Source organism: Takifugu rubripes, chromosome 7 (assembly GCF_901000725.2).
Source record: "Takifugu rubripes chromosome 7, fTakRub1.2, whole genome shotgun sequence".
Taxonomy (NCBI): domain Eukaryota; kingdom Metazoa; phylum Chordata; class Actinopteri; order Tetraodontiformes; family Tetraodontidae; genus Takifugu; species Takifugu rubripes.
Genome location: NC_042291.1, coordinates 16,978,969 through 17,004,153, shown reverse-complemented (window position 1 = coordinate 17,004,153; position 25,185 = coordinate 16,978,969). Strand labels below are relative to the sequence as shown.

Sequence of the window (25,185 nt, the reverse complement as noted above, 5' to 3'; positions counted from 1 at the left end):
TTAGGGTCAGGGTTGGTTAGGGTTAGTTAGTGTCAGGGTTGTTAGGGTTAGTTAGGGTCAGGGTTAGTTAGGGTTAGTTAGTGCCAGGGTTGGTTAGGGTTAGTTAGTGTCAGGGTTGTTAGGGTTGGTTAGGGTTAGTTAGGGTCAGGGTTAGTTAGGGTTAGTGTCAGGGTTGGTTAGGGTTAGTTAGGGTCAGGGTTGGTTAGGGTTAGTTAGTGTCAGGGTTGTTAGGGTTGGTTAGGGTTAGGGTTAGTTAGGGTTGGTTAGGGTTAGTTAGGGTCAGGGTTAGTTAGGGTTAGTTAGTGTCAGGGTTGGTTAGGGTTAGTTAGTGTCAGGGTTGTTAGGGTTGGTTAGGGTTAGTTAGGGTCAGGGTTAGTGTCAGGGTTGGTTAGGGTTAGTTAGGGTCAGGGTTAGTTAGGGTTAGGTAGTGTCAGGGTTGGTTAGGGTTAGTTAGTGTTAGGGTTGGTTAGGGTTAGTTAGGGTCAGGGTTAGTTAGGGTTAGTGTCAGGGTTGGTTAGGGTTAGTTAGGGTCAGGGTTAGTTAGGGTTAGGGCGCTCCACAGACACACCAAACTACCACCTCCCTGCTCTGTTTTTGTTCCGCTCCCTTAGTTGTTTGTGGAACATGTTGCATCAAAAAGCTGGAATAAGAGTGAAACTCGGTGGAATTCCAGGTGTGTTGTGCTCATTCTTTCCCGGTCTTGTCCCACCTGGTATGGCAGACACTGGGATCACTGACTCCCTGCCAACCTGGGAACACACACTTGCACAGAGGGAAGCTTCCCTGGGATGAGGATCAGGGAACGAGTGGGGCAGATGAGATCCCGAGACACATTCCCAGCCTGCTGTTGTGACCTTTAAGATGTCACTCAACTGGAGAACTGTGGGAGTTCAGTCTCTTTTCTGACGTCACCGTGTTGTTATTTTCTGGCTGCTTGAGATGAAGTGAGTGGAGGACGGATGCTGTTCCCTGTGTCGCCTGAAGGTGTCGCCAAAGACGCAGCGCCTCGAGGGAAGGAAAGAGGAAGTGCAACCGAATACCGGGCGAACCGTTGCCCGGTGAGGGCGAAGGTTAAAGTCCTCGTTAGCACGACCGGATTAAAGTCCTCGTTAGCACGACCGGATTAAAGTCCTCGTTAGCACGACCGGATTAAAGTCCTCGTTAGCACGACCGGATTAAAGTCCTCGTTAGCACGACCGGATCGTCCACGAATATATGAACAGAGAACATTTACACGTCTCACGTCACGCCCTTAGCTCCACATTTCTAAATCAGCCTGGTTAATTGTCTCCGATTTGGGCTTCCAAACATTACAGTTGCATTGTGGTCATAAAATGAGTGCCGCGCACACACATTCGAGCAGATTCCAGTAAATGACTTCATCCTTTTCCCTTCAACACTCAACACCAGCTTCACCTTTATCACTTTAATCATTAATCTCGTAATAAGTTGCGTGTTTGCATCGAGAAAAATCTCTGGCGTCAATTATCAATCACATTGATTTCAGCTAATTACCAGGTGCAGCTTTGCTCTCCTGCCCCGCCCCCCCCCCGGCTCAGCCACACACCCTCCACCTGCCCCCGCTCTCTGATTGGTCAGGGCTGCCCACCGCTCCGCCCTCATCCATGGTTTGGTTTTTTTAATATATATTTTTACATATATGTGTGTGTGTCATGAGAATGAACCCAGAAACAGGGACCAGTCTTGGGTCCGAGTCACGCGTAAAGCTTGAAGCGTGCGTGTGTTGCGGAACCGGCTCCATTGCGATGTAAAGACGAAAACACACGAATTCGTTCACGGACAGTCGCCCGTGTGCGCGGACTCACGCACGCTCAGAGGCGCTGAAGGCGCAGTCGGAACAGAGAACCCGCACCTTCATGTCCCCGTGATATTGGCCGAGGAAGAGGAACCCGGAGGAGCCCAGAGGAACCCGGAGGAACCCGGAGGAGCCAAGAGGAACCAGGAGGAACCAGGAGGAGCCCAGAGGAACCAGGAGGAACCAGGAGGAGACACAGGCGACCGCCATGGCTCCGCGCGCCGTGTGGAGCTCCTGCGTCCCGCTCACCATCGCCATCATCACCGTCGCCTGTTGGCTGCGCACCGGTAAGGCTCCGGGACGTGCTCGTGCTTCTTTATTAGTGCGAGTCGTTTCGCGTGCGTGAGATGAAGGACGTGGCTGCGTGACGAAACACGTGTGACCCTGTCGGTGTTCTGGCACCGTTCGGGTCAGCGTTAATATCACTAGAACCTTCCAGAACATCCAACGTTGACTGAAACAAAAAGTGAAACGACGTCTGTCACGACCACGTGCACGCACATTCCTTTCGGTTTTTATGGCCCCTTTTTAATGTTGTCCAGCAGACGCGCCGTGGTTGGAATGATGTTGTGACGGACGTGCATGTGTCCGGGAGACGTGCACGTTAGCCAACACACGAGAATGGTGAAGCAGACGTGTGTCGGCGTTTACCCAACGTTGAGTGCGTGAGAGCGTGCATGGCAGAACCTCTGGAGCCTCGCACACGGACACCCAGCGAAGCCGTGGCGCTGCTTTGGTTCCGGTTCGCCTCCGCTGCTCGCTGCGGGACGGTCCTGCACAATAGATCCAATAGATCCCTTTGCTGGTGGTGACCCACCACTGCTGCTGCGGTCTCCTGCAACCCGAACCCGAACCACAGAGACGTTGGTCTCTTGAGGGTAGAAGGTTTTTGTCCTGCAACACGTTCATCCTGCGGAGGTGGAGGTTCCTGATGGGCTCCTGGGCCCCCTGAGCCCTGCAGGCACCAGGTGATGCTCCCCAGCCTCCAGCCTGAGAGGGAAAGGCTGATTTATGTGCACGAGTGGGCGTTTGTGTCTGGATGAAGGTAGAATTCTAAAATGTATAAAGTGCGACGTGAAAGCGTGTTTGATGCATCTGTGGCGCGAGGCCTGAGGGTCCTGAGCTGGGCCTGAGCTGGGCCTGAGGGTCCTGAGCTGGGCCTGAGGGTCCTGAGCTGGGCCTGAGCTGGGCCTGAGGGTCCTGAGCTGGGCCTGAGGGTCCTGATCTGGTCCCTGACAGACCAGGAAGGAGCCGTCCGGGGCGGGAACGGTGCTGGAAGAGGTCTTTACTGGCAGCTTTGGCCCCCTTACAAGATGAATATGAGACGGAGGGATGGAAGATGGAGAGAAAGAGGGATCCACACATGGAGGCCCGAGGGATCCACTCATGGAAGCCTGAGGGATCCACACATGGAGACCTGAGGGATCCACTCATGGAGGCCCGAGGGATCCACTCATGGAAGCCCGAGGGATCCACTCATGGAAGCCCGAGGGATCCACGGGAGCACGGGGGGGGGCACGCCCACTAACCCACGGCAGGTTTACACCAAACGTGCAGCACATGCACGACAACAAATGCTAGCAGCTCTAGCTCCTCCTTCACCTTCTCCATTCCTGGGTCTGATCACGCCCCCTTTACACAGGCTTGGGTTCTGGTGCCGGAGCCCAGGTACAGGTAGCGTGATCCCGGGCTTGGGTTCTGGTTCCTGGAGCCATGTGTGCAAAGACTCATCAGTACATGGGCGCTGGTCACGGGGGCCGATGTGTGGCGGCGAACATCAAGGGAAACACACACGAGCAGAAGCCCCCACGTGCACGAGCAGAAGCCCCCACGTGCACGAGCAGAAGCCCCCACGTGCACACCCGCCCTATAATCGCATTAGTTCCACTTTCTACTGGGACTTTTGTGGAACCAGAGCAGCTTCTGGGTTCCGTTTACATTCTGCCATGTTGCTGCTTTTTCTGTGCAGAACTTTGTTCTGTCGTGATCAAAGCATGATCCAAGATTTATCCTTTGATCCAAGTGTGGGAGCCACAACATGGACTATATTTGTCTCCGGTCCAATTAGAACAGGCAGCCTCCTCTCCTGCCTGCTGTCTGCAGGTTCCCCTGTAAACACGATCAGACTTCACTCAGTGGGTCGTGGTTCTGTCCTCGGTCCCCTTCACTCAGTGGGTCGTGGTTCTGTCCTCTGTTCTCTAGCTGGGCCTCAGTGGGCCGCTCCACCATCTGTGTGAACAATGGCGCCGTGCTTGTCAGCACAAGACTCTGAAATGAGCCCCAAACCTGTGCAACCCGTCCTGCTGCCTGATCAACCCTTAAAGCGCTCGCTACCTTAGCTGTTGCGTTAGCTCCACCCACTAAAGCGCTCGCTACCTTAGCTGTTGCGTTAGCTCCACCCACTAAAGCGCTCGCTACCTTAGCTGTTGCGTTAGCTCCACCCACTAAAGCGCTCGCTACCTTAGCTGTTGCGTTAGCTCCACCCACTAAAGCGCTCGCTACCTTAGCTGTTGCGTTAGCTCCACCCACTAAAGCGCTCGCTACCTTAGCTGTTGCGTTAGCTCCACCCACTAAAGCGCTCGCTACCTTAGCTGTTGCGTTAGCTCCACCCACTAAAGCGCTCGCTACCTTAGCTGTTGCGTTAGCTCCACCCACTAAAGCGCTCGCTACCTTAGCTGTTGCGTTAGCTCCACCCACTAAAGCGCTCGCTACCTTAGCTGTTGCGTTAGCTCCACCCACTAAAGCGCTCGCTACCTTAGCTGTTGCGTTAGCTCCACCCACTAAAGCGCTCGCTACCTTAGCTGTTGCGTTAGCTCCACCCACTAAAGCGCTCGCTACCTTAGCTGTTGCGTTAGCTCCACCCACTAAAGCGCTTCGCTACCTTAGCTGTTGCGTTAGCTCCACCCACTAAAGCGCTCGCTACCTTAGCTGTTGCGTTAGCTCCACCCACTAAAGCGCTTCCAGAGTTGGTGGTGCAGCAGGACCCGCTTTAGCCAGAGCACAGACGGACTAATGGGGTCCGAGGGAGCCGTCTGCCCCCGTCCATGCTGGCGGGGAGGTGATGTCATGATCAGTGAGGTCACCGTGGAGAGAGACACGAGACAGAACCAGTTCTGTCCCAGTCTTACATCTGCTCAGTCCAGAAGGGACCCGACTGGCAGAGCTCAGGACCAGGGCGCAGGGCCTCCAATCACTGTAGCCAGGACGGGTCGCAGGAAGGACGAACATCTGGATTCACTGTGTGACAACGACCAAGTGTTGGTGCTTTGTGGTCCTCAGGTCCTGCACAGGGGTATTAAAGTTCACCGCTTCTGATGTAGCTGAAGGCCCTTCTTAGCTTTGGTCCGATCCACAGATGGGCTCTCAAAGATGCTCCTGGATCTTGATGATGGATCTTGATGATGGATCTTGATGATGGATCATGATGATGGATCTTGATGATGGATCATGATGATGGATGATGATGATGGATCATGATGATGGATCTTGATGATGGATCATGATGATGGATCATGATGATGGATCTTGATGATGGATCTTGATGGATCATGATGATTGATCTTGATGATGGATCATGATGATGGATCCTGATGATGGTCAGCAGTGTTGCTACTATCCTGGCAGGAGAAGAGTAGAACCCTGGCACCTTCTGGGAGACTAAAGCATCTCGCCGCAGGCTTTGGGCATCAGCTGTCGTTGCCCAGGAACAGCGGTTCATAGCAACTGCCACCCGCTGGGGTAAATGAGGGCAATGAGCTGTGAAGCAGCTAGCAAAGGCCAGGGGGCTTTTGGGGTTGATTCCAAAGTCATTTATTACGCTTTTGTGGACTTTAAGGCCATGAACAGCCACTGTTGTCGCTGCCGTATAGAGCCCATAGAGCTAACCCTAACCCTATAGAGCTAACCCTAACCCTATAGAGCCCATAGAGCTAACCCTAACCCTATAGAGCCCATAGAGCTAACCCTAACCCTATAGAGCCCATAGAGCTAACCCTAACCCTATAGAGCCCATAGAGCTAACCCTAACCCTATAGAGCCCATAGAGCTAACCCTAACCCTATAGAGCCCATAGAGCTAACCCATAGAGGGTCACCCAGTAACGGAGGGTCACCCAATAACGGAGGGTCACCCAATAACGGAGGGTCACCTCCTCTGGTCGTCCTCTGAATGGTTCCTGAAACCAGGACTATCACCAGGAGATGGGATATAAACTAAACACCTGCAGATGGCACTCGACCGTGAACGTGGACTCGTCTGAGTATTGGAGGTTGGATCAGCGCATCCTTATCTGGTGATTATGTTGGTTCTAAGAGTAAATAAGAGAAGGGTTAGTTGGTGTAAACCAGAGCACCAGCAGGAGGGCGTAGCGTCCATGTGAGCCGGCACACAGGTGCAACAGCCCCCATGTCACTCCTGAAGACACGCTGTCAACTGAAGCCCCGCCTTCTTGCTGATAACCACGCCCGCCTCACTGGGGGTGGGCGTGGTTATCAGACACCCAGACCTGAAAACTGGTTTTACTGCTGGTGCTTCACTTTGTTTGAATTACCTTTACCTTGGCGCACACACACACACACACACACAGAAAACATGAATAATAACCAGATCCAGGCTACCAGGTGAGACCTGCCCGGTCTGGTGCAAAGGTGCGCTGAATTTGTGCACCTGGATGTCTGCAACAACGGCCGACGGCCACCTTATCAAAGAGTCGTGCACCTGCACTGCTCTTCTTTTGCACAGTTGTGCGAATTTTACATGCAAACTTGTTGTTTGCTGACGGTAAATATCAGTTTAATTCAGTTTTTTCTTCAACACAGACTTTTCTTTGAGTAGAAGCACAAACAAAATGTTAATGAAGTCAAATGTCTGTAGCTGCACATCCATCTAGCCTGTTTCAGGTCAGTTCTATTAAATCTGAAGGTCGGTATTTAACGGGGTGTGTGTGTGTGTGTGTGTGTGTGGGTGGGGGGGGGGGGCTCTACCACCTACATGCACCGACACACGTACACAAGAAAAAGCCACAGGAACCATGATGGGCTTGTTAAAAAGCTACTTTATTATATTCTGGCAAGGACAGTTCAGGAAAATAACCTGCAACTTAGTGTGTATATCAGCTGTTGTGTGCTTAGTGGTGCTTTTGTTTCGTGGTTGTGGCTTCAGGTGGCGGCATATTCCATCATGGCCTTCGACGGTGTTGCATGTGCAGACATGCACACTTGTTCACTTGTGTGTGCTTTTGTGTGATTTTGTGCAGGGAAGCGTGGAACAAATGGTCACGTTTGCTTAAAGAGTCATAGTGCACAATCGAGGGTGCGTTGGAGCCTCTGAAGCGTTTTTGAAACGCCGTAAATGTTGGAATTGACCCATTTGTGTAGGGTTAGGGGTTAGAGGGTTAGGGGCTAGAGGATTAGGGGCTAGAGGGTTAGGGCTAGAGGATTAGGGTTAGGGCTTAGAGGGTTAGGGCTTAGAGCAGGGGTGGGGAACCCCCGGCCTCCGGGCCGTATACGGCCTACGAGACCATTTCTACCGGCCCGCAACGCAATAAGATTTTTATATTTTATATGTGCACTTATACAGTGGGACCGTTCGCTAAACTCCGCAAGCTGCGAGTAGCAGCGGTAGCGTATTTTTGCCTTTCGTATCCTGAAATTTCTTTCGTAACAAGAGGAAATATTTTCCCGTTTTCTGAGATAAAATAGACGGTTATGTTATGTCTGAGTCAAGGTCAGGGTCAGTGAACACAGCATGTGATGTACGTAGAGGGCTGGACTGATTGACAAGGACAGATGAGTTTGGATAAAATTAATGCTCTTCGTCGGCGTTTGGAGGCTCAACAAGCAGCTTTCACACGACCATGTACCGAATATTACGCGTGCAAGTTTTGTGGTGAGTGAATTAATAGCCACGAAGCTGAAACCTCACGCCGAAGGAGAGTTCGTGAACGCGCCTCGTAGCCGCCGCTGAGGCGCTCGCGCCGGACAAAGTAAAATTGTTTCAAAGCGTGAATTTTTTTCGTGAATAACTATTGAACTAAGACATATATTGTTATGATTCCAGTGGCTATCGGTATGTTTTTTATGGTCAAGGAATCTAAATATGTAGTCAAAGTATATGTGGGACTAATATTTATGGTGGAAATCACAATATGCGCTTGGCGGAGGTCTGCGCTCTCCGAGTGCTTTCTAGTTATTATTATTGTCTTTATCTTTCTTTCTTCATTTATTTTCTTGATTATCTTGTTGTATTACAGTTTTTGTGAGTAGAGGCCTCGAACAGGCCCTTACGGGTCTCTTGCCTCAACTCTGCACCTCTTTTTTTTATTATGTATGATCATGAAAACATATTTTACTTGTTTGTCATTTTATGCATGTGTGCTAAATAAATAATTCAAACTCAAATGCAGTAATCATGAGACTTAGTAACACAGTGGTTATAGAATTTTTTTTGTCTTTTTTTTGCATCCCTAGGTATGTGTTCATAATAGTATGGCCCTCGGAGGACTTTATAGAAATTGAAATGGCCCTCGATATGAAAAAGGTTCCCCACCCCTGTCTTAGAGGATTAGGGGCTAGAGGATTAGGGGCTAGAGGGTTAGGGGCTAGAGGGTTAGGGCTAGAGGATTAGGGTTAGGGCTTAGAGGGTTAGGGCTAGAGGGTTAGGGGCTAGAGGGTTCGGGCTAGAGGGTTAGGGCTTAGAGGGTTAGGGCTAGAGGATTAGGGGCTAGAGGGTTCGGGCTAGAGGGTTAGGGGCTAGAGGGTTAGGGCTAGAGGATTAGGGTTAGGGTTTAGAGGGTTAGGGCTAGAGGGTTAGGGCTTAGGGGTTAGGGGCTAGAGGGTTCGGGCTAGAGGTTTAGGGGCTAGAGGGTTAGGGCTTAGAGGGTTAGGGCTTAGAGGGTTAGGGCTTAGAGGGTTAGGGCTAGAGGATTAGGGGCTAGAGGGTTAGGGCTAGAGGATTAGGGGCTAGAGGGTTCGGGCTAGAGGTTTAGGGGCTAGAGGGTTCGGGTTAGAGGGTTAGGGGTTAGAGGGTTAGGGCTTAGGGGTTAGAGGGTTAGGGCTAGAGGGTTACGGGTTAGAGGGTTACGCTTTAGAGGATTAGGGTTTAGGGGCTAGAGGGTTAGGGCTAGAGGGTTAGGGCTTAGAGGATTAGGGTTTAGGGGTTAGAGGGTTGGGGCTAGAGGGTTAGGGCTAGAGGATTAGGGGCTAGAGGGTTAGGGCTAGAGGATTAGGGTTAGGGTTTAGAGGGTTAGGGCTTAGAGGGTTAGGGCTAGAGGGTTAGGGCTAGAGGATTAGGGGCTAGAGGGTTAGGGCTAGAGAGTTAGGGGCTAGAAGGTTAGGGCTAGAGGATTAGGGTTAGGGCTTAGAGGGTTAGGGCTAGAGGGTTAGGGCTAGAGGATTAGGGGCTAGAGGGTTAGGGCTAGAGAGTTAGGGGCTAGAAGGTTAGGGCTAGAGGATTAGGGGCTAGAGGGTTCAGGCTAGAGGTTTAGGGGCTAGAGGGTTAGGGCTTAGAGGGTTAGGGCTAGAGGATTAGGGGCTAGAGGGTTCGGGCTAGAGGATTAGGGGCTAGAGGGTTAGGGGCTAGAGGGTTAGGGCTAGAGGGTTAGGGGCTAGAGGGTTAGGACTAGAGGTTTAGGGGCTAGAGGTTTAGGGGCTAGAGGGTTAGGGCTAGAGGGTTAGGGGTTAGAGGGTTAGAGCTAGAGGGTTAGGGCTTAGAGGATTAGGGGTTAGAGGGTTAGGGCTTAGAGGATTAGGGTTTAGGGGTTAGAGGGTTAGGGCTTAGAGGATTAGGGTTTAGGGGTTAGAGGGTTAGGGTTAGGGATGAGAACTAGAAGGTCCTGAGCTTTCTGACCCGGGAAAGCTGCGAGCTTCTTTTTTATTTTGTTGACAAAAGACTTACAAGTATTTCAAAGGGAAAAAGAGCATATCTTAATGTTTTTTACTTTAGGTTTTGAAAGGGTTTTGCACAGGCGGGTGATTTGTTTTAGCAAGTTCTGAGTTCTAGGAACCCACCAACTGGGTCGTGCTTGTCTGTTGGTTTAATTTATTCCCGGCAGAATTAGAAAACGGTAAGATTGTGATTCTGTGTTGCTGTAATGAGGAGATGAATGGGGAGCCGTGAAATAAAGAGTTTTAAGTAAGAACTGGGTGGAGATGTGGGAAAATCAGGTGAAACAGAGTCAAGGAGCTGAATCCAAATGATTTAGGTGCCCCCACACACTGAGAGGGAAGAAAAACCCAGTTTATCCTGCAAAGATTAAGATCGCAGCATAAAATGAGCGAGTTACTGGTGTGGAAAGTGTAGAGAAGGAGCATCTGTGAGTGGGAGGCTTTGGGAATCAGAAGGTCCGAGCACATGAACTCCAAGAGGGGTCGAAGGGATGAGCTTATTAGAGGAATCTTTTGATTTTGATCAGATCATGAAGGGGAAGGAAACATCACAATAAATAGATAACGCGCTAGCTGGCTGCCCTCCTGTCTAACGGTGGAGTTCTAAAGCTTCGGGGCAAAAGTGAACAATATCCTCGGCCTTCTGAGTGTTGGGGAACACCACGACCATGGCAGTTGCTGGGTTCTGGCCCATCTGGTGCTTTGCATATGTTAAAAAGGACCAAATGCTACCAGGAGCCAGTGTGAGCAGCTAAGATGGGCTAATATGCTGTCGCTCTCTGGCTCTGCTTACATTTGTGTCTGTGTGTGTTGGGGGATTACATTTCTAAATCATTTTAATAACACCTCCCTGGAGGCCAACTAGAGGTTGTGTAATTAGCGCAGGGAACACAGCTAGAGCTTCGAGAAGTAAAGGACGGACACATCAGACCTTCATCGTGTTTCTGGCTCCAATTACATTCCACTGCTGTTATCTGAATCTGAGAAACCACCTAAATGGAGATGGTGATGATGGTGGTGATGATGATGATGGTGATGATGAGGATGATGATGGTGATGATGAGGATGATGGTGATGATGAGGATGATGAGGATGATGGTGATGAGGATGATGGTGATGATGGTGATGATGGTGATGATGATGATGATGGTGATGAGGATGATGGTGATGATGAGGATGATGATGGTGATGATGAGGATGATGATGGTGATGATGAGGATGATGGTGATGATGGTGATGAGGATGATGGTGATGGTGATGATGGTGGTGATGATGATGGTGATGATGAGGATGATGATGAGGATGATGGTGGTGATGATGAGGATGATGATGGTGATGATGAGGATGATGATGATGGTGATGATGATGGTGAAGATGAGGATGAGGATGGTGTAGTCGCCCTGGGCGGGGGATGAATCATGCTTATTGTGACTACAGTAACGCAGGTGATGAAGCTGCTAACGGGCCCGGGGGCGTCCGCTCCAATGTCCAATTGTACAGCAGCTGATGGGGCACAGAGGGGGCGGAGTCTTCTCCCACGTGCAGACTCAAAATAAGGGTCATCACAGACATTCTGATTGCAGGGTTGCATTAACAATCTTCTGTGGTCACATCTCAGCCTTGTCTAACGGCGAATCGCTAGAAGCTAAATGACTTTCCCTTCCAGCCAGGCTATAATTACGTCATTGTGCTAGAATTACTACACAATAACAGTTTGTTTTTCATTGGGACAAAAAAGGACAGAACAAAGTACAAAAGAGGACGCCAGAAAGTGATGAGTCATTTTTAGCCCAATAAAACACAGATTTTTGAGAAGAATCCTGTCGGATTCAGTGGTCCCTGGAGGATCCAGTGGTCCCTGGAGGATCCAGTGGTCCCTGGAGGATTCAGTGGTCCCTGGAGGATTCAGTGGTTCCTGTAGGATCCACTGGTCCCTGGAGGATCCACTGGTCCCTGGAGGATCCACTGGTCCCTGGAGGATTCAGTGGTTCCTGTAGGATCCAGTGGTCCCTGTAAGGGCCGGTATGTTGCTGTGTATTGCAGATGAACTTGGCGTGTTGCTAATTAAAGTGACTGAGCATTTCTTGGTGTCCCATATTTTTAATCGTATCAGTGTGACTCGTCGTGTTGGTGACACACACACACACACACACACACACACACACACACACCTAACTGCATGAAGCCAGCCGGTAGGGACGAGCCAGCCAATAAACCACCCAAACACAGTCTCTCATTTTTTTCTGTTTTACTCTTTCATCCTTCCTTTCATCCTTACGCCCCTCCTAAAGCCTCACCTCCATCTTCAGATGGGCTCTTTAGAGGCCTGCTGTCCAAAACAGGCATTCAGCGCCTCTTGGACTGGAGGAAAGCCAGTTCCAGTCACCAAGTACTTCCAGCACGCACGTCTGTGCTGTACACCTGTACATGGCTAGAGAAGCGACTTTCTGATCTCCCAGGCTAAACTTGGTGGAAGTCAACATAAACTTCCTCATTCTGTCTCAATTCTTGTAAAAAGAGGGGAAAAGGTGACAAAATGCAGAACGGCAGCTGCAAAAGTGCCTCCAGAAAGAAGGTTCTGTCCTGTCCCGGCGGTCAGCAGCCCTCTCGTAGGGCTGCACTGGAATTGCATGTTTGCGTGTGGCTAATTGATTTCATAATCGGGTTTCATACGGCCGAGAGCGGCGTGCACATGGCTGTGTTTTGGTGCCTGAGGCACCAAGAGGAGAAGGAAGCAGGTGAGTCGAACGCAGAGACCAACCCAGGTGTGTTGAGGAGCATTGAGAAGCTGAACAGCCTGGCGGTCTCACCCTCCCTGTCAACAGTAGCCCCCCCTCCTCATCACAGGAACCAAAATGGTTGGAAACAGGAAGAGATTTTTCTGTGTTTCACCTGTCTCTGGCTCCACCTGTAGGGGGATCTCTGTGGGTCCACCTGTGGCGTGATGCTGAACAACTCTTGTCTCTCCTGTTTGATGCATTGGTGAATCTTCAATTCCACAGTCGGTTGCTTTATCCTGCGGATGGACCTTAAAAAGAGAAACAGAATCCAGCAGACGGGTTAATAGCAGCTGTTACGTGCACACAAAGCCCAAAGAAAGGAATGCTAATCAAAGCAAACAAACATCTCATCCGCTGGCCTGCATGAAGAGTGTGGACACAGAGCAATAGCTGAACGTTGGCTTTGAGCCCTTCTAAGCTTTGTTCTTCTAGATGTCTGTGTAAATTCTCAGTCATCCAGGTCATCGTTATCCGAGGTAGTTTTCTCTGTCAACTGGACTGGGTTTCTTCTCTTTGAAGACGTTTCTCCTTCTATCCAGAAGGCTTCTCCAGTTCTGAACTCGCTGGGGACAGAGCTTGAAAATATAGCCCCTGTGGCCCATTAGCATGCTAATGATCTGGGTGGTCACCTGAGAGTCGTTGGCAGGGTCGTTGGTCGGGTCGTTCACCTAGTTCCAGTTGAGGTGTCTCCCCTTTGTCTGCTGGATCACATGGTGGTGAGTCTCCAGGTCTCCTGGAATGGTGTGAACGTTTGGTTTGTTGGTGGAAGGAGTGGAGGACTGCATTGTTGTGGGTGACAGGAAGTGCCTCAGCCCACCACCTCTGTTTAAGGATGGTTTTTCCAATTTGACATGGATGCTTCCTTGACCCCCCTCTCAGACCAGTGGTCTTCTCTGGCCAGTACCCATACTGGGCTGTCCTGGAAGGAGTGCCCACTCTCCTTTAGGTGTAGGTGGACTGCTGAGTCCTGACCTGAAGAGGTGGCGCGTCTGTGTTGTGCCGTTCTTCTGTGGAGAGGTTGTTTGGTTTCCCCAATGTCCAGTTCCTCACGTTCCTCCTGGTGCTGTACAGCCTAAACAAGACTTGGTGTCTTGTCCTTCAGGTGGACCAGCCTCTGTCTGAGAGTGTTGCTGGGTTTGAACTTTCTTTCTTTGAACGTTCTTCTAAGCAAATCAGAGTTCCACTAAGCTCCAGTTCACGTTAGCATGTTTGTCTTTATACTGTACCTGTTTGGAACTCTGAGGAAGCCTTCCCGAATTGGAAGACGTATAGTTTGGGTGTTTTTGTGACCTTTTTTACAAGATGCTACTGAACTGCGCGATGCAGCTCAGTAGTGAGCAGTGAGTTGGCACTCTTTGATTTTCCAGTCCAGCTTTGGAGTTATCTGCTGCCTGACGCTGTCCTCAAACATCCTGCAGTCATAAATAATCCCCCCAGATTCACTGCATATTTTGATGTCTGGTAATTCAATACATCTCTCTCCAGGTGAGGCTTCATCATTTAGCTGCTGACATCAAGCAGAACCAAGTTAATGTGATGTGACTCTTCCATCTGTAGCACTGAGGAAACTCTTTAAGGCTAACGGAGCCACGATCCCCCGGTTCTGGGGTCCGGGACTGGCCCAGGTTCTGGGGTCCGGGACTGCTCCAGGTTCTGGGGTCCGGGACTGGCCCAGGTTCTGGGGTCCGGGACTGCTCCAGGTTCTGGGGTCCGGGACTGCTCCAGGTTCTGGGGTCCGGGACTGCCTGCCGTGGTGGTGAACGGCAGCGCTCGGTGGCCCAACTTGGCCCATGCTCTTCTCCAACTCAGCTGAGTCTGGTGGTTGGCTTAATCAGTCCTGTGGATGTTCATTGCTGCCCCCCCCCCCCCCCCACACACACACACACACACTACTGTGGACACTAGATTGTACATTAATCCTCGTTTGCTCCTCCTCTCTTTCCCTCCTTCCTCCTCTCCTCTCACTCATCCTGGTTTATTCCCACTGCTCTCTCTGGGCCTATTTTATGCCCACTTCCATTCCTACTTTTTTGCTCTGCTCTTTCTTTTCATTTTTAACTTTACCCCTAAGTTGTTCCCTTTCTCATCCCAAACCTTCCCTGCAGGCCTGCTGCCTTTTTCCTTCCACCTGTTCTCATTTCTCTTCCTTATTGCATCGCTGCAGACTCTTGTAGTTGCAGATAAATGCAACTGCTCTCCTTCGGTGTCTCATGGCGTTCCTCTTCGCCACCCTGCCTCCACCTGTCGTTCCTCTCGTGCCGATCCAGCTGTTGGATTTCTGCCCCTGACTTTAACTAACGCCTGTGTGTGGGAGCGCTTGATTTCCCTCCGTTTTAAAGCTGTTTAATCTTTATCTGTCATCCTTTCAACACTTGTCCATCTTCCTCGGGGTCGTCAGACACCATTAATGGGCTGGAGTCATATTTCCTTTTCAGCATGTTGTCACACACACAGAAGTTCGGGAAGCAGAATGTGATTTTCAGTGTTTGCTTGCTCACACACGGATCCTCCGATCCGCTGATGGTTTCACCACTCGGAGGGTTGGATATGAAGCCGAGACAACAAGCAGTTGGTTGCAGCTCATTCAAAACGTGTTTGTCAGTGTAAGTGGAGCGTTTGTCTGCAAAGGGCTTAAAAGGTGTTGAGACAACTGTAAGAAAAATGGAACTGAATATTTTTAGGTTTGGAGGCAACATGCAAATGATGCCGCATTCGCTACTCCCTTTACCGGATTCGTTACTCCCTTTACCGGATTTGTTACTCCTGTTACCGGATTCGCTACTCCCTTTACCGGATTTGTTACTCCTGTTACCGGATTCGCTACTCCCTTTACCGGATTCGTTACTCCCGTTACCGGATTCGTGACTCCTGTTACCGGATTCGTGACTCCCGTTACCGGATTCGTTACTCCCGTTACCGGATTCGTTACTCCCGTTACTGCAGCATTTACGCTCAACGTTTTTCTCTTCAGATGAAAGAATGCGTCATTTGTGATTCTTATTTAAGCAAAATTGAATCTGTTATTGTTAAAGCGAAGTACTCACCCCTCACTGGTTCCTCATTCCTCAGTTCCTCCCTGGCTCAGGGTACCGCTGGAAGACATCCTTGTCCATGTGAAACCTTCACATGTGACTGTTTGGTCCAGTCATGTGATGCATTATTATGTTATATATTATATATATGTTATATATTATTTCAGTTTCTCGTTAATTTACGTCATTTCAGCCCCCACAAATCTGCTGAACTCACTGCTGTGCAGTTTCACTCTCAAGAAGGACGGCCACAGATAAAGTGCCGATTCCCCAAACCGCTGAAGGGAAGTGTTAGCTACTCGCTAATGTGTCGGCTTACGAACTGCAGCAGGGAACCTCAGAAAGGAAGTAAAAATAAAAGTTCAACAAAGTTTCTGCAGAAATGGCTGAAGAACGTCCTGTAAGGCTAAATTCGTGTTAATGTTTGATATATATATATTTTATAAAAATTTGGGGGGTTTTAGGATCACACGGTCATGCTGTGATTGTAGCACCTTGAGAAATTGAGTCAGATATTTTATTTAGCAAAATTCCTCCAAGATTTGGCAAACATGCTATCTACGCCATCTATGCTATAATAAACAATTGTATTTTTCTCTTGACAAAAAAACATCCTTGCCGAGCTAAGAAGGTACCTTTAGGAGGGTATTAGTGGTCCTAAAACGTAACATATCATGGACTGTTAACACAAAAGCCCCACTAATGCCCCCCCCAGATGGCTTCACACACACACACTAAAATACGTAAAAGACTATTTTTTTCAAAGATCCGTGATAATCCACTTTTACTGAAAGGCAGTTTTCCATCTATTAACATTTCTTCACTATATTTTCTGGGGATTCATGAAATTTGTTGAAGGTGAAAGTAAATTTTGGTGGAGATTCTGCTGATTTAGAGAAATATAAGTCAACAATGTACGACAGTGAGGCATTTTCTGAGCCCGCTGACTCTAGCTGTACAGGTGAAACCCCGTCACGGAGGTCAGGCTGTACAGGTGAAACCCCGTCACGGAGGTCAGGCTGTACAGGTGAAACCCCGTCACGGAGGTCAGGCTGTACAGGTGAAACCCCGTCACGGAGGTCAGGCTGTACAGGTGAAACCCCACTCTTAAAGCCACTCTGTAAAAACTCTTATTCCACTGCTAACTGCTGAGTCATGGTAGCTAAAGCCAGAGAATGACTGGCCATAAATGAGCCTTCGTCTCTCCACAACCAGCACGCTGATGCTGTGACGTTCTCAGCCTTGGCGACTCTTCCTTCTCCTTCTCGCTTACATTCATTGTTCCCTGTCTTTCTTCCTCAACCCCCCCAGTTTGCTCTCACACCCCCACAGCTTTTGTCCTCTCGGCATTTCCTTTGTTTAGCCGTAAGTGCTACATAAACTGGATTTGGACTGATTCAGCTTGAGTTGAGGATTCTAACTTCACGTAGACCAATAAAATAGCGCCCTCTTATTTATCTCCATCTTGGTCCTGGTTGGTCCATGGCTCCCTCCTTTAACCTTCCCTTTCATCCCAAATGTGTCCCCCATCGTACTTCTTTTGCCCTCTCTTTCTTCCATTTTGTTGCCCTTCTGTAATAATTCATTAATAGCATTGCTCACGGCGTGAGTTAGCTTCCTGCCTTATCTCTGGCAAACACAACCGCTCTTTCTGCTACCGGCTGGTTCTCTCTCTCGCTGATACTGGCGTTAGCATTTCTATCTTCTCTTCTTGGATGATTTACACCCCCCACGCAGACACACCATGAGGCTCTATTAAAATTGCATCAATAAAAGCAACAACCATCATTTAGTAGCATTTGATATGAAAACTGAAGCATGGTGCCGTTGCACCAGTGTGGCCCTGAGCTCCTTATCTATGATCAGGAATTTATTTCACGATAACTAACATATACATTTTTGAATTCGTTTTTCAGGCTCAAAATGTTTTATTTGTGGGGGTTTATTAATCATTTACCTAATTATAGTTGGATATCAGGAATCTCTGTCGTGACCCATAGTCCACTTTTATTGTTTATTGTGTTTATTAGTGTTTATTATGACCATTTTTACTGCACGGTGCAAAATATTGCTAAAGTTGCATGGTGCTAAATATTGCTGTGGTCAACGGGCGCAGCGGCGCGTTGCCTTCAGGCGACGGTGTCACTGCTTTTACAACAAAGCACTGATAGGACAAGTCTCACATCCTCCAGGAGAGAGATCCTTCTGAAACCATTCTAAGATCCTCCGAAACACGTCACGCTGTTGCTTCGATCGGGAAGAAAGAAGCAAGCTGCATTCCCAATCGTCAGGAAGAAAGTGGGTGGGAGAACAAAGCTGCGTTGAAATTCCAGGTACCTTGTTGGACAGAACTCATGTGTGTGTTATTACTGGACAACAGGGGCCACTGTGGTAATAACAGGTATCAGGGGCCAAGGACTCCAAATGAGCATCAATCTGTCTCATTATGTCTGATGTGGGGTTGGGGTTAGGGGTTAGGGTTTAGGGTTAGGGTTAGGTTTAAGGGTTAGGGTTTAGGGTTAGGGTTAGGGTTAGGGTTTAGGGTTAGGGTTTAGGGTTTAGGGTTAGGGGTTAGGGTTAGGTTTAAGGGTTAGGGTTTAGGGTTAGGGTTAGGGTTTAGGGTTAGGGTTACCCTTACCCTTCCACCGAGGACTTGAGCAGCATATGAACTTCCAAATTGGTCAGGTTTGGTCATCGTGTCAAAGTGTTTATTGGCAGTTTTTTACATTTATATTCACACGTCAGGGTGCTTGTAATGTGAAATTGGACTGTAGGTTTCAGTGGATTAACTTTTACTGTCATCTCTGCATTTCCAAACTTTGTTTGTAGCTTTGAAGGTAAAAGGAAAAGATTTCTTCTCTGTACCAGACTTACTTCCTTTTGGACTATTTACTAATGGTTCTAATAGCCCGCAGTATTGACAAGTCTCTCTACATCATCAATAAATGCGCCTTCAGTTAGTAGATCCTGATTTATTTTGCCCAACATTGCACCACAAGCTCATTCCGCTTTTTCTCTGCTTTCACCCGTTAATAAAGGGTTTCCCTTTTTTTTTCTTCCATGGAAAACACGTCTCGTCTTCCGCTTCTCTGGGACCGGGTCGCAGAGTCAGCAGCCTAAGCACTGATGCCCAGATTTCCCTCAGAACAGACACTTCCTCCAGCTCTCCCGGGAGTATTCTGGGGCGCTGCCAGGCCAGCTGAGAGACTTTGTCTCTCCAGCATGTCCTGGATCCATCCTGGGGCCTCCTTCTGGTGGGCCATGCCTAAAACACCTCCCTAGGGAGGTGTCCAGAGGGCCTCTGAAACAGGTGCCTGAGCCACCTGAGCTGACTCCTCTCGACAGGAAGGAGCAGCGGCTCTAGTCGCAGCTCCTCCTGAGCGCCCAGCCACCCTGTAGTCCAGGGATGGGCAAATCTAGTCCTCGAGGGCCGGATTCAAGCCAGACTTTCTGTCCTACAGGTAAACACGTTCACCTGGGGTTCCATTTACCTTGGTGAAAGCGGTTTCTCCCTGGTAGGATGTAAATCCCAGCTGGATTCCAGCCTCCATGGATTGGACTTGCCCATCAGAGGAGGTCAAATCCAGTCCTCAAGGGTTGCTTTCAAGCCGGGATTTGCATCCTACCAGGGAGAAACCGCTTTCACCAAGGTAAATGGAACCCCAGGTGAAAGTGTTTACCTGTAGGACAGAAAGTCTGGCTTGGATCCGGCCCTCGATGCCCACACCTGGTGTAGAGGAAACTCATTTTGTCCGCTTGTATCCACGATCCTGTCCTGAGATTCACTATCCAAAGGGAGGAGCGTAGGCTGACTGGTAAATTTAGAGCTTCACCTTTCGACTAGGCGCAAAGGTCCGGTACACCGACCGCCTCTCAAGCTCACACTCTATAGTTCCCTCACTCCTGAAAAAGACCCCACGATACTTGAACTCCTCCACATGAGCTAAGACCTCTCCACCAACCAGTGGCAAGCCACTCTTTTCTGGTCGAGAACCATGGCCTTGGCTTTGGAGGTGAGGATTCTTCTCCCAGCCATTTCACACTCGGCTGCAAACCTCTCATTTATGTGCTGGAGGTCGTGGATTGATGAAGCTCAAAGGACAACCTCGTCTGCAAAGAACAGGGATGAAATCCTGCGCTTCGCAAACTGGACTCCCTCTGGGCCCTGCCAATGACTACAGATTCTGTCCACAGAAATTATGAACAGAACCGGTGAAAAATGGCAGCCCTGCCAATGTCCAACATGCACCAGGAACAGGTCTGACTCACAATGTGAACCAAGCTCCTGCTCCTGCAGCATAAAGAGCCCCAGCAGCCCAAGGACCCCACAGTCGTGGAGCACCCCCTACAGGATACCCCAAGTGACTCATATTGACTGGCCACACTCCCGTTAACCCCCGAGCACGCCCTGGAGGGTATAGTGCTGGTCCAGTGTTCCACGACCAGGACAAAAACACGTTTACAACCAGCCCCCTTTTTGCCGTTCACTGCTTCGGTTATTCGCTGCCTCTCATGACGCCCACCTACTCATCGTCAGTATTTTTTCTTTTTTTTCCCGTATTCTGAGTAATACCTCCTCTTCCATCTTGCCCCATCTCTACCCTTCTTGTTGCTCCTTCCTTGTGTTTTTCCTCCTGTCAAAGCCAGTCGGATATTGAGGTTGATCCTCAACATCCGACTGGCTTTATTCGTGTGTCATTCTCCCACCGCTCTTCCTGGCTGGAGCCTGCAGCCACAAAAGCTTCAGCTCACACAGTGACAGGAACCCGTTCCTTCCAACAGACCCACGTGCACGCACACACACACACACACACACACACACACACAAACAATTTTCCATCTTTGTGGTGATTGTCAGACCCTCTGATCCACTTTCTTCTTCATCACTTTACTTCTCACACTTTCTCTTTCTTCCATTCAGTCCCACTTCTGTCTCTCTTCTCTTTCTCTTTCTCTTCCACTTGTCTGCCAGCAAGTTCTCATGTTCCATTTGGGTTGCAGTCAAAATAAAAGAAGCTCTGTTTAACACGTGAATGGATGAAGCAAATGAAGACAGATCAGAGGAGTGAAAGGAAAAGTAAAAGGACTCGCTGGAAACTGGAGTAGGGCAAAGTATCCTGTTCTTCATTATCAGCTTTATTCAATTTTCTCTCTATTTCTTATTTTCCCTTCTTTTCTATAGTATCCCCCCCCCTCATGTTATCTAGGCCTGGCAGAGGGATCCCCTTTAGACCTGTGGAAATCAATCCTGTCCAGCCTACTTTCATCTTGTCACAACGTGTTTTTTCAAGTGTTGGGTGCTACTTCTCCGAGCTTTCCTTTGTGTGCTGCCTTTGTTCTGTTTGGGACCCTGACCCTAACCCTAACCCCCTAACCCTAACCCCCTAACCCCCTAAGATAACCCTAACCCCCTAACCCTAACCCCCTAACCTAACCCTAACCCTAACCCCCTAAGATAACCCTAACCCCCTAAGATAACCCTAACCCCCTAACCTAACCCTAACCCTAACCCCCTAAGATAACCCTAACCCCCTAAGATAACCCTAACCCCCTAACCTAACCCTAACCCTAACCCCCTAACCCTAACCCTAACCCTATTTCCATCCAACCAATCACTCATCATTTTCTTATCTAAATATTTCAAACATCATTGCATGGCAAGATGAGTACAGGCTAACGGGGTCTAATTTTGGGATGTCCCTTTTTAAAGATGGGTCTCCTTTAATACTGAGTGTGGCTGGCCAGTGGGTCACGCTGGTAATCCAGTTGATCAGCGGGTTTAAAAGACTAAATTAACCCCTGTTTAACCTCCAGCCTCTGTCTGGAGGCGGCAGCAGAGGGAGGAAAAGTGGATCTGCTAAAAAAAAGCTCACATTCTGAAATATGAAAAATGGAGATGAAAACAAGGTCCTATATATAACCCAGCGTGGTTGGAATTCTATTACTAGACTTGCAGATCTCATTAAATGATGTTTGAAAATAGGTTTGAGATACAAGATGTGTCAATGAAATGCAGCTATAAAGTGACACATAACATTGACTTTGTTCATAATTGTCAAAGCTCGAGAGCAGAAGTCAGAAGTTCACAGCATTAGCTTCTTTGTTCCTCCATCTTTTCTCTTGCTTCACTTTTTTCTCATCTCCATTTGCCTTCACTTTCTCTTCCTCTCATGCTCTTCCTCCTTTTGCCCTCCCCCCTTGCATCCACCCCCCCACTCCATCCTGTTATGTACATTAGTCAACCTGTCACAGATGAAGCCATTTTATAGCATTGTGGCCTTTGTTTCTTGTTTAATTACCAAAGCTTCTCTTGATCCTTGTGTGAACTACCCATTTTGTACACTTGTGTAAACACACACACGCACGCACACACACACACACACACCCCTACTGCCTGAGTTTGGTCTACCTACTGTGTCCTCATTAACCCATTCTTAGGCTTTATCTTCCCTTTCTATTGGCTCCTTTATGTACCCCCCCATGCAACTCTCCTCCCCACCCTCTCACTTTCCTTTGAACTTTTAACCCCCCCCCCCCCCCCATGTTAGCTATCCCTGCCACCAATATCTCACCCATTCCCTTGTTCTTTCTTGCTTGATGACAGAACTAAAATGGGCCCTAATTGAATGGAAAATGATTAAAAATGATTTTATTTGTTAGATGCTTCTAAACATGTTATGAATGAAAGTAATATTTGGTCTGTGCGTGTCAGCCCACATCTTTCTGCGTTATGTCTTCTTTGCACGAGCACATTTGACACGCTTGTGCACGTGGCTGCTTGTGAGTGTGAGCGTGGCCTGACTCTCACCTGGTCTCGACCCTGAGGTCCTGCTGCTCTGCATTCGTTGGCCCTTGTTTCTCTTTGTCTTTATCTCTATTTTACTTTCATTTCTACAAACCTCTGCTTCCTGCCCTGAAGACAAACCTGCTGGATTTCATTACATCATCCTTTATTTTGCTATTTGCTTTTGAATAAAGCACCAAATGTAATTGTCACTTTCAGAAATGTGTTTTATGTTTATAAATACACATTGACAGAGGACAAATAGGTTGTGTAACACGTGCATTTAGTACATTTACAAAGTTTGAAACATTAATGCTGCAGTTTCCTACAGGCTCCGCCCCCTCCGTGTCAAACTTAACCCATCCTTCGTGTTTACCTTCCTGGGTCGGGGCTGCAAATGAGTGAAACCAGGTTTCTCCGCCCATCCATGTCGTCCTTCAGATGTTCCGTCTCCACACGAGCCGCCCTAATCCTTCACTTCACCTTTGCACCTCTTTGAAATGTCAGTGGAGGAATTTGTTGTTCACTCGATTATTTTCCTCACTTGATCCGGTCGATTCCTGAACAGGACTTTTCAGAACGTTGGTGCTTTATTCAAGATATTAGGACTTTTGGGCTTTGTGTGTGTTTCCTACCTGGAGGGCAGGTGTGTCTCTCGTATTGGAGAAAACAGAGGAAAACCACTGGAAGAGTGAGAGAACGGACAGAAGAGCAGAGGAGAGAGAGAAGGGAGAGTTGTCGAACTTTGTCAGGTGAAAGAAGAGAAGGCCCAGATTGAGAGAGGAACAATCCCTGCACCTCCCTCCAGAAGGTGGTTTAGCAGCTTCTCTGCAGCCTCCGTCGCCCCTTCAACCCATCCTGACCCCCCCCACAGAAGCAGCCCCCATTTAATGCAACTTGCTATCATCCTTTCATCCTTTCTCCCTCTCCTCTTTCCTTTTTCATCTTCTCTCATTTTCAGTCCCAATGAGACGCGTGTGTGTGTGTGTGTGTGTGTGTTTGTGTTTGTGTGTGTGTTTGTGTGTGTGTTTGTGTGTGTGTGTGTGTGAGAGTGTATGTGTGTGTGAGTGAGTGTGTGTGTGTGAGTGTGAGTTTGCGTGTGTGTGTGAGTGTGTGTGTGTGTGAGTTTGCGTGTGAGAGTGTGTGTGTGTGTGTGTGAGAGTGTGAGTGTGAGTTTGCGTGTGAGAGTGTGTGTGTGTGTGTGAGAGTGTGAGTGTGTGTGAGAGGCTGCCGGCGCCGTAGTGATGAGCAAATATGGGCTGGGATGAATCAAGTTTTGCTGGGTCTCGCTGAGCTGGAGGATCCAAAGGAGACGGGAAGGGACCTGTTGGTGAACTGGACTCAATGTTTAGGCCAAAGTTCTTTATCACCGTAAATGTGGAATATGTGCACGTGTGCTGCACGTGCGCACGACACCGTGCATCTGTCACATAATGACGCCGAAGTGCCCGTGTCTACGTGCACGTGCGCTGGTATCAGACGCTGATGAAGATGATGGGACCGCTCCGGTGGTACCGCTCCGGTGGGACCGCTCTGGTGGGACCGCTCTGGTGGTACCGCTCCGGTGGCACCGCTCTGGTGGGACCGCTCTGGTGGTACCGCTCCGGTGGGACCGCTCTGATGGTACCGCTCCGGTGGGACCGCTCCGGTGGGACTGCTCTGGTGGGACCGCTCTGATGGTACCGCTCTGGTGGGACCGCTCTGGTGGGACCGCTCTGATGGTACCGCTCTGGTGGGACCGCTCTGGTGGGACCGCTCCGGTGGGACCGCTCTGATGGTACCGCTCCGGTGGGACCGCTCCGGTGGGACTGCTCTGGTGGGACCGCTCTGATGGTACCGCTCTGGTGGGACCGCTCTGGTGGGGACCGCTCTGATGGTACCGCTCTGGTGGGACCGCTCTGGTGGGACCGCTCTGATGGTACCGCTCCGGTGGTACCGCTCTGGTGGGACCGCTCTGATGGTACCGCTCCGGTGGTACCGCTCTGATGGTACCGCTCTGATGGTACCGCTCCGGTGGGACCGCTCCGGTGGGACCGCTCCGGTGGGACTGCTCTGGTAGTACCACTCTTTTTGTAGAATTTGAAGGCTCAACCATCAGAACTGTCTTGACGTTGTGACGTCGTCACTTTTTCTGGTACAATCGAACGTTCAACATTTCTTCTTCTGCAGAAAACATCGACCTTCTTTAACTAATTTCATTTCCTTCCATTTGATTTCATTTCTGCTTTCGTCCTGTCTGATTCAGGAACTTCCGTAAGTGTCTCTGTAGCGGAGGGTTAGGGTTAGAGGGTTAGGGTTAGAGGGTTAGGGTTAGGGTTAGGGTTAGGGTAGGGTTAGGGTTAGAGGGTTAGGTTAGAGGGTTGAGGGTTAGAGGGTTAGGGTAGGTTAGAGGGTTAGGGTTAGAGGGTTAGGGTTAGAGGGTTAGGGTTAGAGGGTTGAGGGTTAGAGGTTAGGGTTAGAGGGTTAGGGTTAGAGGGTTAGAGGGTTAGGGTTAGAGGGTTAGGGTTAGAGGGTTAGGGTTAGGGTTAGAGGGTTAGGGGGGTTAGAGGGTTAGGGTTAGAGGGTTAGAGGGTCAGGGTTAGAGGGTTAGGGGGTTAGAGGGTTAGGGTTAGAGGGTTAGGGGGTTAGAGGGTTAGGGTTAGAGGGTTAGAGGGTCAGGGTTAGAGGGTTAGAGGGTTAGGGTTAGAGGGTTAGGGTTAGAGGGTTAGAGGGTTAGGGTTAGAGGGTTAGAGGGTTAGGGTTAGAGGGTTAGGGTTAGAGGGTTAGGGGGTTAGAGGGTTAGGGTTAGAGGGTTAGGGTTAGAGGGTTAGAGGGTTAGGGTTAGGGGGTTAGAGGGTTAGGGTTAGAGGTTAGGGGGTTAGAGGGTTAGGTTAGAGGGTTAGAGGGTCAG

At 49.3% G+C, this 25,185-nt stretch overlaps 1 protein-coding gene across 1 annotated transcript in view; it reads left to right on the top strand.

Annotated features, from left to right (window-relative positions):
* The first annotated feature begins 1,664 nt into the window (after nt 1–1,664).
* cadm4 (cell adhesion molecule 4) overlaps nt 1,665–25,185 on the top strand; it is a 70,435-nt gene continuing 46,914 nt past the window's right edge. The window contains exons 1-2 of the mRNA XM_029839476.1: nt 1,665–1,953; nt 1,994–2,103. Coding sequence (XP_029695336.1) covers nt 2,025–2,103 — 79 coding nt within the window. The 5' untranslated portion in view covers nt 1,665–1,953; nt 1,994–2,024. The remainder of the gene's footprint in view (nt 1,954–1,993; nt 2,104–25,185) is intronic.